This window comes from Euphorbia lathyris, chromosome 10 (genome assembly GCF_963576675.1).
Source record: "Euphorbia lathyris chromosome 10, ddEupLath1.1, whole genome shotgun sequence".
Classification (NCBI taxonomy): domain Eukaryota; kingdom Viridiplantae; phylum Streptophyta; class Magnoliopsida; order Malpighiales; family Euphorbiaceae; genus Euphorbia; species Euphorbia lathyris.
The window spans coordinates 65,006,724-65,023,068 of NC_088919.1; the positions used below are offsets into that span (position 1 = coordinate 65,006,724).

Below are 16,345 nucleotides of genomic sequence, written 5' to 3' on the forward strand. Positions count from 1 at the left end.
ATTACCATCATAGACCGTGAGGAGAATCAAGATGTTTGTAAGGTAAAACCATTCGGGGGTAAAAGGGCAAAGTGCATGGTTAGGATTTCCGATGATCGAGCAACAGTTCAATGCGATTGCTATTCATTTGAGATGAAAGGAATTCCATGCAGACATATTTCTGTTTGTATGAAGAATTTGGAGATACTGAATTTCCCTGATTATTTGGTGAATCGTCGTTGGCTGAAAGATACTAAACATTTTGATTATTTAACCAACCATACGGAAAGAAAGTACCCTCATCCAGAATCAGCTAGAAATTTGAGGTACGAAACACTATCAAAGAATTGTGGTATAACTTCATACCTTGCTTCAAGATCAGACAAATCTTTTCAAAGGGCTATGCAAGTTATATCTGATTTGAATGTGGAATTGTCCAAATACCCCCTAGAGGATGAGAGCCAACATCGTCAAAATGCTGAAGGAATGTGTCATGATGTTGTTTTGGACTCCAATGTTAGCAAAACAAAGGGTCGACCTACCGTGGCTAGTACGCTGAAATCAAAGCAGGTTGCTTCTTCATCAAAACCCCAGAACAAAGGCCAAACCAAAAGAAAAAGAAAAACTTCTAACCATTGTAAAATGTGTGGTCAGACTAGTCATGATTCAAGGAATTGTCATAAAAAGAAGGAAGCCGATTTGGAAGAGAACTCTGATAGCTATATTGATTAGTTCATCAAATGTTAATCTTTACTTGTTGTACATTTTTTTTTTTGAACCCAAAAAACGGAAATCTCATATATCAATAGGATTCGCATCCTCAATAATAGTGTTTAACAACCATTCCGGCACTTCGGAAGATACAAAATCGCTAGCATTGGAATAGGCCTGTCTAGCTACCAAATGAGCAGCCCTATTCGCTAAATGTTGTACATTTTCATTGCTCATTTAATATTAGTTACAACATAATTTAACAATGTTATATCTCATGGTTGTTATTTTTTTAGTAACTTAAAAAAATAATACAAAAAAAGAATATCTTTCATTTAATTAAACAATTTGCAACTCATACTCAAATCGGAAAGAATTGTGAACAATTGAGTGAGACATATTACATAAAGAGATTACATCGTTAAAATAGTATAGATTTTATTAATAGTTATACGCTTCTGATATATATTGCATAAGAAGACATCTTCTTCTTACTTATGTTTCAAATTTCTGCAAAATATGTATACATCTTCTTGATCATATTCCTCGTTACAAATTGTTGCAGTTTTCATAATTGAAGCATCCACACCTTTATATACCCATAGTTTTATCACTTCCATATAGACATCTTCTTGATCATACTCCAATCTCAAATTTCCAATTCTAATTGTATATCCCAAATCAGAAATTAACCGAATACAGAATTATATAAATCAACTTAAATCCATAAGCTTATCTTCAACTTCATGAACTTGAATGAAATCAGAAATAAAAATGGTGGTCGAAATCAGAAACCAAAATCGATTTATGAATCAATGATAAAGATCAAAGGAAATCGAAATACCTTCCATATGGATTTCGAATCAGAAAAATTAACGATATGGATTTCGAATCAGCCAGAAAAAATTAACAGGAAGGATATGTATTTATTATAACGATATAGATCTCGAATCAATCAGAAAAATTAACATAAAAAGACCGTAAAGAAAGATATGGATTTAGTATCCATGAGTAAGATTAATACATAAATTAGTAAAGAACCAGACACCATAGGTATATCGATGGACGGCGAAGAAGAAGAATTTATTATGGTGAGAGAAACTTTTATTAAAAAACGTAATAGTATTTATCATGGAGAGAGAAATATGCATTTAGCTAACTTGGTAACCTGCTATAGCAGGTCACCTATTCAAAATATAATAGTCCACATGGATGGAGACTCACCATTGAGAACTCTTCCATATATATATATATATATATATATATATATATATATAGAGAGAGAGAGAGAGAAGAGATCCAGTGTGACAGATTTTTTATGGTGAGATAAGTCTTATGGTGTGACAATGATCAATTTTGTAATTAAATAGGGGAATGTGGTAAATTTGTAAATAAAATGAAAGAGAAAATTGTTTTATTTCTTTTCTTTAAAATGTATTTTCCCGACTTTTTCAACCTCATTTTTCAAAAAATTTTATACCGTTAGACTCATCTTAATTAGACGGTCATTTTAAGATCTCAGAAGCTCAGGTAAAAAAAATTCCGGTGAACGGAATCCGACGATCTGTTTTTTTGTAAGAAAATAAAATGCCCATAAAATTTTCATAAAACTCTAGAAAATGTAAAACATCATTCTAAGAAACTTTAGTTCTTAACTTAAAGTGAGATTCCTTACGGTTTAGTCCGAAATCAACGGAATCCGGCGATTAGGTGGGCGTTTTCCGGTAAGAAAAAAAGTACCCCAAAAATTCTCAAAACTTCCTGAAAATCTAAAACATTATCCTGAGAAACTTTAATTCTTGGGTCGAAGTGATATTCCTTACGATTTAGTCCCAATAAATTGTTGAAATATGTAAAATGGATAAAATTAAGGAAAATGATTTATTGATTTTTAAGGGTAATTTTTTATTTTCAATAAATTTTAATGATTAAAATTATTTTCTAAATAATATAACTAATATAAATTTGAAGATGCTATATTAAATACTAAAAAACAAAAATGAAATTGAAGACGATAGATAATAAAATTGATTTGGAACAATTGATAAACTGATTTATTATGTTGGAATAATATAAGTATTATGATGGAACAATATAACTATTTTGTTGGAACAATTGATACACTGATTTATTCTGTTGGAACAATATAAGTATTATGTTGGACCAGGGCCGGCTGGGCTTCTAGGCAACCTAGGCAATTGCCTAGGGCCCCCTAAAAATTAGGGCCCCATATATATATATTATTATAGTAATATATTGATTAGTTTGGTTACTTGGTAAAAAAGAGAGGTGGGGTAAATATGCTACATATATATGATTTTAAGTTTAAAAAAATTGTCAATTTCATTTAATGTGGAGATTGGAAAGTACAAAAATATTGTCATATTTTATTATTTGGAAGGAGAAAAATGCCCCACTTAATTGACTAAATGCTAGTAAGTAGATCATAATCTCCTCTTTTTATGTTTGATCACAGACTTGGAAAAGAAAACATATTCAATTGATATCAGTTTTCTAACGTTCAAAAAATTGAAAAGACAAGATGTTTATATGCATCGGTCCTTACAAATTGAGTTCTTTACAATTAAATTTCTCTATTATAAGTTCTTCTTTATATTCACTTACAATTGTGCTCAACTACAATTATTCTAATCTGGTTCTCTACAAGTTCTTCTTCACACTCACTTACAATTTTGCTCAACTATTCTAATCTAGATTGATTTTTGTTCACCGATTCATCTTATCAGGTATAAAATTAGTGTTCCCTATTTAATACTTCCTTTGATTTTTCTTTAGGTGACTTTGCTATAATTTTTATAGTTTCCATATTTTGTTTGTTATTTGCAGAAAGAAGTTTTTCAAAATTAAAGTTAATTAAAAATTATTTACGTTCTACTATATCACAGGAAAGATTAAATGGATTAGCTTTATTGTCTATTGAAAATGAGACATTAAAGGATATTGAATATAAAAGTTTAATTAGTGATTTTGCATCTCAACGGGCTAGAGCAGTTTTTAGATGAATATTAAATTTATAATTTCATGTATTTGTAAAAGTTGTAAGGTATTCCTCCGCCAAAAGAGATGATGATATTATACTTAAATACATCTATTTATTTTTATAGTTTTGCTTGTATATAAGGGCCCATATTTTATATTTCGCCTAGGGCCTCAAGTAGTCCCGAGCCGGCCCTGTGTTGGACCAAATGGTACACTGGTTTGGAACAATTTCGTACACTGTCAAAACAATATAAGTATTCTGTTGGAATAATTTAAGAATTCTGTTGGAACAATATAATTATTTTGTTGGACCAATTAATACACATATTTGAAACAATTAGTACACTAATTAGAATAATTTGTATACTGATTTAGAACAACATGCTGGCGTCCAGCAATATGTGCTGGTTTTTCTAACACATAGTGCTGAAAGGTAAGACCAAACATGTCTCCAAAAAATTATCAAAAAATTTCAAAACATGTAAAACATCATTTTAAGAAACTTTAAATCTTGGCTCAAAGCGAGATTCCTTACGGTTGTGACCCAATAAATTGTTGAAGAATGTAAAATGGATAAAATTAAGGAAAAAGTTTTATTGGGACTAAACCGTAAGAAATCCCACTTTGACCCAAGAATTAAAGTTTCTCAAAATAATGTTTTACATTTTCTAAAAGTTTTTGAGAATTTTCTGAGAAATTTGTTTTTCTCGCCGGAAAATGGCCACCTAATCGCCGGATTCGGTTCACCGGAAATTTTTTTACCTGAGCTTCATGAATCTCAAAATGACCGTCTAATTTAGACGATTCTAACAATATAAAAATTTTCGAAAAACGAGTTTAGGAAGGTCGGGAAAATGTATTTTAAAGAAAAGAAATAAAACAAATATTTTCTCTCTCGTGTGTTTCCTTTTATTTACAAATTTGCTACCTTGCCCTTTTCAATTATCATCAAAACTACGTATTTTTATTCTGTCACACCACAAAATCCTTGTCACACCACAACTCCTTGTCTCACTAGATCTCACCCCTATATATATATAGGGTCCAAGAATTGGCCGTCTACACGCTGAAAATCGAAAATATGGTCCGAATTTTTTCGTATAGGCCTCTTAGGTGTTTTGTAGCCATCTGGGAGCCGCATGGGCGACAATCAAAATAAAAAATATTTTTTTTTCATTATTATTTTGATTTTTGTTTTTTCATAATTCACTTTTGATTATTGTCGCATGGTTTTTGGTGAATTGTGTTAATTATTTTTAATTATTTTTGTTTAATTGAGTTATCTACTTGTTTTCATGATATGGTTGAAGATTTTAATGTCATTGTTTTATAGTTTTCGGTAAATTATATTACTAGACATTATTTTTACTTGTGGCAGTTGTTTCAATGATATTATTATTAGAATGTTATTTTGTTGAAACATTTGTAAGGATATATGTTGCAAAAAATATTATATATATATTTGTTAAATCATTTTATATTATTATTTGAATAATTCTCAATGCTCTATCCGTCCAATTAGTGCCTAATATTTTTTATAACCTTGTAATTATACATTTATCTTAGAAGATACTCCTATTGAAGTATCCTTGTACTTTATATATTTGTGGTTACTATAAAAAAAATAGTTAATAGTTATCTAAATAATTTCATAAATAATACTATCAAATAAAAATATCAATGTGAATTATTGTGGAGATAATTTTATAAATATCACTCTCAAATGTAATGTTAGAAGTCTCATTATTGGGTGGCTTTTGAGCTTCCTAACTTCTCATCATAAATGTTGACAAGATGGAAATCAAAACCACCAAACAAACCTAACATAAATGAAGCAACTAATGATTTTGGATACAACTTAGCAAACCTTTGATAAAATAAAAACTTCTCATCCAAGTAGCAAACATAATTAATAAAACTAGTCGAAAACCCGTGCGATGCACGGGGTATGAAACTTTTATATAATTTAGATAAATAAATAAATTGACATATTTACTTTTAAATAATTTTATATCATGCTATGAAAAAAATTTATATTATGTATATTAGAAATTAATATATATTTTTTAATGATAATTCAAATTAAATTAATTTTAAAAATAATTGACTACTTTTTTATAGAATTTTAACTAAAGATAATTTATTTATTTTTACAAAATTCAATGATTTGTACTTTTTAGAAATTTTAATACATTTTCATATTCCAAATATTCTGTGAAACAATAATAATAAAATAGCAGATTAATTAAGAAATATATTAGAATATAATAAAAAACCAAAAATTAAATTAAACTATAATTAAAATTAAATATTATATTTACGATACAAAAGAATTACAATATAGGTTAAACAAAAATTGAATTAAACTACAATTAAAATTAAATATTATATCTACAATACAAAAGAATTACAATCTATGTTAAAATGGAAACAACATCAATATATTATTCTATAAACTATTACAATCAATAATTTTCTAATGTTGCATATGAAGAAACTTTATCAATTCAATATGTTACATATAGAAAAATAAAATTTGTAAGAATTAGTCACAAATTCATCTTGATGATAATTATTTTGGTTGATGGAATTTCATGATCACCAAGTATTCGAATTCAATTATTCATTCTGCTACAATAACCCAATATATCTAATTGAATCAGTTTAAGATGATGATTTCTCCTATTTTCATCTCGTAATATCTCATCAAGACATTCGATCAATTTGTTCTTCATTCTTTCACTATATAGAATATCAGTCATACTCGCAGATATCACTTATTTGACTTCATTAATATTTTCTAATAATTATATATTCTTGAATTTTGTAAGTAAAAAAAACAAACAAAAGAATTGAAAAAAAAAATGAAGGGACGAAAAAGATAATTAGGAGAGAACCATCTTCCTCTCGGGTTTTTTTTTTTTTTGAAAATAAGAGAGAATGTCGAGACATAAGCGTATAAAGAGGAGATTCAAAAAACATTTTATTTTTTCTTAATGAAGTATTAAGTCCATAAATTAATTTTAGTTAAATAGAATTAAATCGCAATTGTAACCACTCAGTACAAAAAAACACGTTTTATAATTAATATGTGAAATTAATTATATTAATTAGAATCATTATGCTCAACATTTGAGAATTTGAAGAGATTCAAATAATAATATTTTCTTAATTAATATTTTTCAACAATTTGTCCTATGATCATATTTCATTTTCATCTGTTAAAAACTTTTGAAATACTAACAATTTTGTACGAACCATAATATAATAGTTAAAAATTATATAAGCCAATGTTGCAAAAGCAATTATCTCAATTAGGGCTGGGCGCGGATCCTGGAGATACTGGACCGGACCGAATATCCGAGGGAAAAACTCCGGAATTGGACCGGACCGTTGACTTTTTTTGGAGAACCGAACTGGATTGGACCGTTGACTTTCCGTCAAAGAACTGGACCAAACTGGACCGAAATTTATCCAGAACCGGACCGATAACCGGATTGGATTGGACCGAACTGAAATAACCGAAAGTTTAGCAATAATAAATTTATATTTCATACATTAACTTTATATAAAGAGAAATATTATATAATATATAGTTATATATTTTGTAAGGTTCGGTAAGCTAATTACAATAACATAAATTTATAATTTATTAATAAGGTATAACATTATTATATAGTCATAAAAATTATCCCGATTAATTTCCGTTTATAAAATGAAATAAAAAATATTTACCTAAAATGTAGACATAGAGAATTGAACACCTAAACCAAATGAAACATTGTTAATCGCATAAACCATCTGAACCAATTCTACTTCTTGTTAACCATTTAATTAAGTAACAAATATTAGAAGTTTTAAATATTAAAATTTTAAAACATTTTACAAAATAGAATCTCGTGCTTCTCTTACTCTGCTTAATATATATAATTGAAGTGTTCAAAGCTCAATTAGTAAACAGATTAGTAAGAATGTGGGACTTTTTATGTGTCAATCAGTCTCTTCATATGAAAGCTATGTTTTTGTTGTTAATGAATCACGACAAGGAGGACCGAATACAATCTAGTCTTAGGGCTGTAAGCGAGCATAGCCACTCATGAGCAGCTCGGCGTTCGGCTCGATAAAAACTCGACTCGATTTGTAAACGAGCCGTTCGTGAGCACGATTTTCAAGCTCGGTTTGTAAACGAGCAGAGCTTGAGCAGACCAAAACTCGGCTCGAAAGCTCGTGAGCAAACTCGATTAGAGGTTCATGAACAAATTCATAAACAAGCTCGTGTAAAAGCTCGTAAAGAATACAAATTATATTTACATAAAATATGATTTACACACAATAAAAATGATAATTTAAATTTAGTAAAAATGGTAATATTAGGCCCAAAACAATTAAATAAAAAGAGCAGCCCATCATCCATAAAATATGATTAATAGGAGGGACCATGGTTTAATTTTAGACATCAGCACATCACATAAGTTAACAGGTGAGAACGATGCTAATGAGTTGGTGGCACAAGTCACAAAGATTAGTATTGCATTATTAGATGAGTATATAGTGCAAAATGTGCAAGAAAATATGAATCTTGGAGCACATTCTTCTAGTTTGGATGAAGCGGATGATGACATTGATGATGAGATTGATGATTATTTTTTGAATATTGATAAAGATATGTCAAGAGGGCGAGCCTTGGCGCAACGGTAAAACGTTGTTGTCGTGTGACCAGAGGTCATGGGTTCGAGTCTTAGGAGCGGCCTCTTGCCAATTAAATTGGCAAGGGAAGGCTTGCCCCCAATACACCCTTGTGGTGGGACCCCTCCCCGGACCCTCGCTCAGCGGGGACGCGTAATTCGACCGGGCCGCCCTTTTTTTTTTTTATTGATAAAGATATGTCAATTGAGAGAGAATGGGAAAGATATATCAATGAGGCACCTGAAAAATATGTAATTGAGTTTGACCTTCTATTGTGGTGGAAGATTAATGCTGTGCGATATCCTGCTTTATCCAAAGTTGTAAAAGATGTTTTTGCAATTCAATGCTCAACCGTGGCTTCTGAATCTACGTTTAACACAAGTGGTAGAACTTTGGATCAATTTAGGAGTTCTTTAACTCCTGCTACAGCTGCGGTTTTGATTTGTTGTCAAGGTTGGTTGAAAACTTCAACTCAAGCTTTCAAGTATGAAGAAGAAGTTGAAGATCTTGAAGCTATTGAGGAAGGTAATATTTACTTAGCAATTATATTTCATAGTTTTATTTTAATTAAATGTTTATGAATACTAACTATATAAATGTTATTTAATTTGTAGAAATTAGTTCTGATCCTGAAATTGCATCATCTCTTTTATCCATATTTCAATTGGATATCTAAGGTTTTTTTAACCGAATCAAACGCACTTTGGTAAGCATATTTTTTTCCTTTTACTTTTTGCTAGTGTGTTGATTAATTTTATTGAAGTGAAAGCTAATTAATTTAACATTTGTTGATTCACTAATGTGGTATATTTTATATGTTTAGGTTGATGTTTGGCTTTTACTGCCTTTGCTTTGGAAAACAAGGAACTTGTTGTGTTAAGAATATTCAATTACAAATTGGGATGATGATTAAAGAGATTTTGCTAATGAACTGTTGTCTTTTTTGAATTAAAGGTTTGTTTGTTTGTTTTTATAGATTTGTTATTTTGTAACTTTGATTTTGTGGGCTTTTTTAGCCTTGTTGTCTACCGTAACTTTTAATACTTTGATTTTGTGGGGTTTTTTTTTATCCTTGTTGTCTACTGTAACTTTTAATGAATGTTGTTTACTTCCTAAAAAAATATCATTTATTTCAAGTTATGTAAGATAATAAAATTTTATATTATATTATCTTGTAAATTAAATTTTTAATTTATTTTTAGGACATAAACTATTAGATATTTATCCGAATCACCGAAAAATTATATTGGATTGGACCGGAACTGAATCTCCGAATCTCCGAACTGGACCGGACTGAAAATTTGGGGCAATTCAATTCTGGAGATTTATTCTTTCAATCCAATCCTGGAGATTTCCTTTTATTAATCTCCGAATTTCAATCCAATACTGGAGATTTATGAATCCCCGACTTGGACCGAACTGTGCCCAGCCCTAATCTCAATATCCATAATTAATGTACATTTTTAAGATTTTGAGCATCAAAATTTATTTTTATTTACCTTGATTTTGAATTCGTATCAAGCATAATCCAGATTCTTCAAGAATAAACATCTTATCAAGCGTATTGGACGCTTACAATCTCATTGTCTAGAAAATTGGGAAAAAATAACTTCTTGATAATAATAATAATAATAATAATAATAATATAACATAATTTATACTGAAATAAACTTCATTGTAAGTATAATATTCCAATATCTCTTTAATATTTTATTTAATGTCTCAAACTTCAAGGAACAACTATCGTGTGAAACTTTATATCTATTTGTATCAAAATGCATAAAAATAAAAAATACAATCCATATCAATTAGCTAAACTCAAACTAAAAAAATGAGTGGATTTCAACATGTTCTGAATTAGAAAAATTAATCTAACTTCAATTAAAACTAAAAATTGAGTTCATAAAAAGCCGAAAATCTAAATTTTAGTTAGAGTTAATAATCAAAACGATAACACCTAGGAACATATACTAAAAAAGAATGCAAATATACAAAATCTTTATTTTAGTCATTTTGAAAAATAAATAAATAAAAAAGAAAACATGGATAAGGTAGCGAGAGGTATAGAATCTGGATAACGACAGAAATGGAATTTCATCTCTGAAAGATGAAACTATAACAACAATTGTTTAATAAAAATAAAACAACAACACAATTGAGAAAGCCAAAAATTGAGTTCATATAAAACCGAAAATCTAAATTTTAGTTAAGAGTTAGCAATCGAAACGATAACACCTAGCAACATATACTAAAAAAGAATACAAATTTACAAAATCTTTATTTTAGTCATTTTGAAAAACAAGACAAATAAAAAAGAAAACATGGATAAGGTAGCGAGAGGTATGGAACCTGGGTAACGGCAGAAATGGAATTTCATCTCTGAAAAATGAAACTATAACAACTATTGTTTAATAAAAAGAAAACAACAACACAATTGAGAACAAAAATAACTACAACATGTGAAAAAAAATCGAATAATTACCTTGAGAAATATAAGAATTTATTGTAATTTTTGACACTTTTGTGTTTTCCGGTTTTAGTTGTTCATACATCTTCTATTTCTGTCGGATTTCTTCAATTGGAGCTATCAGTTTGGAAAAAAAAGACAAATAAAAAAAACATGGATAAGATAGCGAGAGGTATAGAACCCGCGTAACAACAAAAATGAATCTGAAAGATGAAACTATAACAACTATTGTTTAATAAAAATAAAACAACAACATAATTGAGAACAAAATAACTACAACATATGAAAAAAATCGAATATTTACCTTCAGAAATATAATACTATCTATCGTGACCAATGAATATAATGGTGGAATACTATCTATCATGCTTTATATAGAAGTTTATTTGTGACTTTTGGATTTCCTTTGCTTTGTGTTTTTTCATCTTCCCGTAACTCTTGCTTTCTTTTATTATTTTAATTAATAGGCTAGTAATTATTTAATATATTATAAATATAAATTTGCTATTTTTAATTAATTAAATATTTATTTTTAATTAATTAAATATTTTAATCTGATTTTTTACTACATAGACAACTCATCAAAAAGACTTCTAAAACACTTCTTCTCATTTCTCTCTGCTTCCGTAATTATATATAGTATAGACTAGGATTAACAACACTAAATCCACCATCAACAATAAGATTAACACCACTAACATGATTAACATCATAACTAGCAAGATAATGCAATTAACTCTAATTCCATTTTGGGATCAGATGCTAAGCTTGGGGATAACCCCCAAATTTCATAGGCTCGTCGAGAATCTGGTTGAGATTCTGTCACCCCTTCTTCTTGGATTATTAGCTATAGAGATCGAGTGGTCGAGGCTCCTTGATCGAAGTGAGTTATTAGAAACTTTGCTATTACTTAGAAAATGCATTCGCTCATGCTCACCACACCAATGATGTTGTGCAATATGTGCAGTTTTCTACAACCTCCTTAAGTAATTGAAGAGGTAACAACACGTCATAGAGTGTCGGCATCTAATGAATCCGCTTTGATTCTTACATTTCCAAAAGTTAAAGATAATAGGAATATTTGTAATTGTGATGTTTACATTACTCACTTTATACATATATATAGTAGTTGTCAGGACTAATTATCTTAGTCCTAAGAATGTGCCCTAATGACTCACTGAAAACGATATTTTGTCGACTCTGCAACCTTCTTCAGGCTGTAATGATGTCAGGTAGTGCACCCTACCATATAGCAAGCGTGTTGTCAGATATTCTCGTTTCATTGGACCTAGACGTTATGGTGTCAGCCGGCCTGCTCTAACGCCACTTGCATACTCATTGTCCTTTGTGTAACAGTTTCTCATAATCAAAATGACTCTCCTTCCTTCACCATACCATATAGATACATGGACGGACCGTCGACATCAATCTACGAGATCAGAAAATACCGTTCGCATCTTTAAGAAATATTCATTACTTCAGATCCGATAATTAATGTAAATCTTCATATGGATATGTACAAGTATGAATTGATTGAAATGATATATTGTTCCAAAAAATATTTGAAAGTTCTCATTATTGGGTGGCTTTTTAGCCGAATAACTTCATTTAGATTGCTTCATATTATCATAAATGATGACATAATGGAAATCAAAACCACCAAAAACCCCAACATAAATGAAACAATCAATGGAGTTCCATACAACTTAACAAACCTTTGGATGAAATAAATACTCCTCGTCAAAGTAGCAAAAAGATTAACAAAACTAGGATTAACAACACTAAACCCACCATCAACAACAAGATTAAGACCACTAACATGATTAGCATCATCACTAGCAAGATAAAGAGCAGCTTTAGCAATATCTTCTGTCTTCAAAATCTGTCCCTTGAGATTACCAGTATAACTCAAAGCAAAATCTGATATAAATCTAGGGACAGTTATTCCACCTGCAGAGGTTGCAATTCCAAAAGGTGAAATGCAATTAACCCTAATTCCATTTGGGGATAATTCTGATGCTAAGCTTTTTGCTAATCCCCAAATTCCATGTTTTGTGAGTGCATATGATTGAGTTCCGAGTCCTCCTATTGCTGTGCAGGCACTTGCTGTGAATAAGATGCAGCCGGTGTTTTGGGGGATCATGACTCTTGCTGCATGTTTGGCTCCGAGGATTCCACCAACTAAGTTTATGCTTATTAGGCGATCTAAATCTGATTTTTTGCTCTCTAAGAATCTTGTGAATGGTCTATCTACTATTCCTGCATTTAGTGTAGGATTGATGTGATGTCAATTTCTGTATAAGGTTTGAAATGGGAGACACGCTCATTCACGTGTCAAATGCTTGTGATGATTAGGAAGTTTTGAAAGTTTATGGGGAAGTTGAAGTTTTGGATTTATTAAAGGGGCGTTTGGTTCGCATAGGAGTAATAGAATGGAATCAAGAAAGGGAAACAAAGAGAAATGAATGGAATGTCCTTAAATTTCCTTTTCTGTTTGTTTCAATTCCACAAAAGAGAATCATATATCCATGATTCTCTTTCTGGCTGTTTGGTTCAAATGAGGTAAATATAATATAAGAATAAAAACCAAATTATTCAACTATTAAAATTAAAAGACGATGAAACTGAAATAAAATAAATCAAAGAAAATGCATAAAAGTTCTATTTTAAAAAGAAAATAATAATTAAAATTAAATACCAAAACTGAATAATATAACAAAAGAAAAATATTTGTCAAAATTATTTCTCAGAATAAAAAAGTAAAAACAAATAAGTAAAAGGATCAAAAGTGAGATTAGTTTAGGGATAAAAAAAAATATAAATAAATAAATATAAGGATCAAAATAAAAATCAAAAAGTAAAAATTAGTTAAAAATATTTTTTAAGGATAAATAAATAAATAATATATAAGTATAAGGATCAAAAGTGAATTTAATCCAAAGATTAAAAAACTAAAAATAAATAAATTTATTTATCAAAATTAAAATTAAAAACAAAATAGAAACTAAAAATGAAATTTTATAAGGAAGATAGATGTTGAAATTAGTGTGAGAGAGAAAAGAGAATGAAAAATCTTAGGGGCGTTGAGAGAATGAAATTAGAGGAATTAGTGATAAACTCAAAACTAAAAGAATGTAAAGAGAATGATTGAATTAATAAAACAAACATCAACAAAATGATTCAACTTTCCTCTTTCCCTTACCCTTTGTTGAAACCCCAAAACAAACGCCCCCTAAATGCAATCGGGCAATAATAGGAGGTTATCAAATAACAAATCAAATTGTTAAGAAACCATTTGAAAACCAAAGTTTAATTCAACCAATTAACGAGGTTGTCAAGATTCTATTTGTTTTAATTCAACCAATTAACGAGGTTGTCAGGATTTGAATTCTCGACTAAATGGTATTAAAACTTCTTGGACCAAATGGTCGAAGGTTCAAGTCTTGACAACATTTATCGATGAAGTGTGTCAGAGATGATATCTCTAAACAAATATCTAACTCATCCCAAAAGGTACCTCAAAGGGTGAGGATTGTCTTACATATTTAAGGAGCCATATAGCTTTCTCATTTAACAATGTGAGATATTTAACACGCCCAATTCATTTGGTGCATGACGCTAATACCAGCGGAAGCCCCAACATTGAACCATGTCTATGATACAATGTAAAAAAATATAGCACATCCCAAAAAGCACTTCAAAGTGTGAGGATTGCCTCACATATTTAAAAATATAGCTTCTTCATTTAATACCGTGGGATGTTTAACAATAACAAATAGCTATTAAACTATTTGTTTAAACTTTTGGTTCAATCGCTTGCTTGATACAAATAGCTATTAAACTAGCTCGTTCAAAGCATATTTTAAGTAGAGGTAACTTGGAAACGTTGTGGATAAGTTTTTACTATTTTGTACAAAATTTTGATCACGATATAATTATAAGAAAAATGACAACCTTCATTGTCATGAATATTAATACTAGCTATTTTTGAGTCTTACGTATTGGCTTAAACTTTTCGATCAAATGGCTTCTTAACATCTTATCGGATCACATAGACCAAAAGGTCAAAGATTCAAATTCTAACAACTTCGTTTATATTAACTTCAACATATAGCAAATATAACTCAATATCTTACACATTTCAAGTTCAGAGAGCCATTAGCGTGCAAAAATTTGTCCGAGATAATATTAAAAATTATTTTAAGAGACCTTAAACAAGAATCAAGTCGTGTTAATCGTGTCAAAAATTATCACCCTTACCTGCATTATTGTACATAATGTCTAGCTTCCCGTATTTGATAACCGTTTGGTCTACGAGACTGCTGATTTCTTCTTCTTTGCTAACATCACAGCGGATGTAAATGGCGTTTTGGCCGAGCTTTTGCGCAAGGGCTCGGCCAAGGGCGTCTTGAATATCGGCAATAACAACTTTGGCTCCATTTGCATGGAAAAGTTGAACTGTGGTGGCTCCTATCCCGCTTGCCCCTCCCGTTATAATCGCTACTTTTCCGGCTAACCTGAAATTGAATGAAACTAGTTGAATAAAAATAGAATATTAAACTTTTTTAATTAGTAGATTACCTTTGTTCTGGCGTTACAAGGATAGGAATAGCCTTCTTTTCCATATTGAAGATCGAAAGAAGAGAATTCTAAGTTTTGTGCTTCTTCTTTAATGGGAATTTATAATTTTAAAAACTACTACAAGAAGTAGAAAATGGATGGTGAAAGGGTCTACTTTCTCATTTAATGTGCATTTAATTAAAAAAAAATGAGTTATTATAATCGAGGAGCAGCATCCCGAATTAGGATACTCTCAATAAATACAGGACTAGATAAATCAATAAAAGAATTAGTATAGAATCTGCATTTCGAGTCAACATATAAACCACATGGTTTGCTAACCGTGAAACAAAAACCATCCAACAAGGATTGATGGTTACTACGCTACAACCTCTGAGAGATCTCTGCATTTGCTAGTCACACAAGTCACTACTTCCTTTGAGTCCGAAACAAAGATTTTATTATAGTATCCAGTGGCCAATACAGGATTACTCGGTTGCGGGGCTGATTTTACACATGCGTTCATAAAAAAATTTGTTAAATCGAACTTGTTCTTTTTTTTTTTTTTTGTATATCTGCATGTTATAATTTAAATAGTCAATAACTAATTTTTAAGTATTAATGTACAATTTCTCAAAATTAAGCTAAATCTCATTGAAAAGTCCTAACATGTAAAAAAATTGGATTGAGAGATGGCCGAACAGGTAAAAAATTAAAAATTTTGATTTGAGGAGGCCTAGAAGGCAAAAAAAAAATAGAAATTTGGATCTAGAGATGTCTAACAGGCTAAAAAAATTTGAAATTTGGATTTAGGAGTACCTAATAGGTCCAAAATATTGAATTTTTTTTTGAGACAGGGGGACTGAAACTATCCGGAGTCAAAGGTGTTCCTGCGGCCAGAGGGACAAGGCCTTCAAGGCCCCTGTCTACGCCCATGACAGT

The 16,345-nt window shown here is 30.1% G+C and overlaps 1 protein-coding gene across 1 annotated transcript; it reads right to left on the reverse strand.

Moving 5' to 3' along the window:
• Window positions 1-12,358: 12,358 nt before the first annotated feature.
• LOC136209931 ((+)-borneol dehydrogenase 1-like) lies at window positions 12,359-15,734 on the reverse strand. Its single transcript, XM_066001564.1, has 3 exons — window positions 15,425-15,734; window positions 15,104-15,360; window positions 12,359-13,102 (listed from the first exon to the last, which is right to left on the reverse strand). Exons 1-3 carry the CDS (start codon window positions 15,466-15,468, stop codon window positions 12,462-12,464), a joined length of 942 nt encoding a protein of 313 aa, XP_065857636.1. The 5' UTR covers window positions 15,469-15,734; the 3' UTR covers window positions 12,359-12,461.
• Window positions 15,735-16,345: the final 611 nt, after the last annotated feature.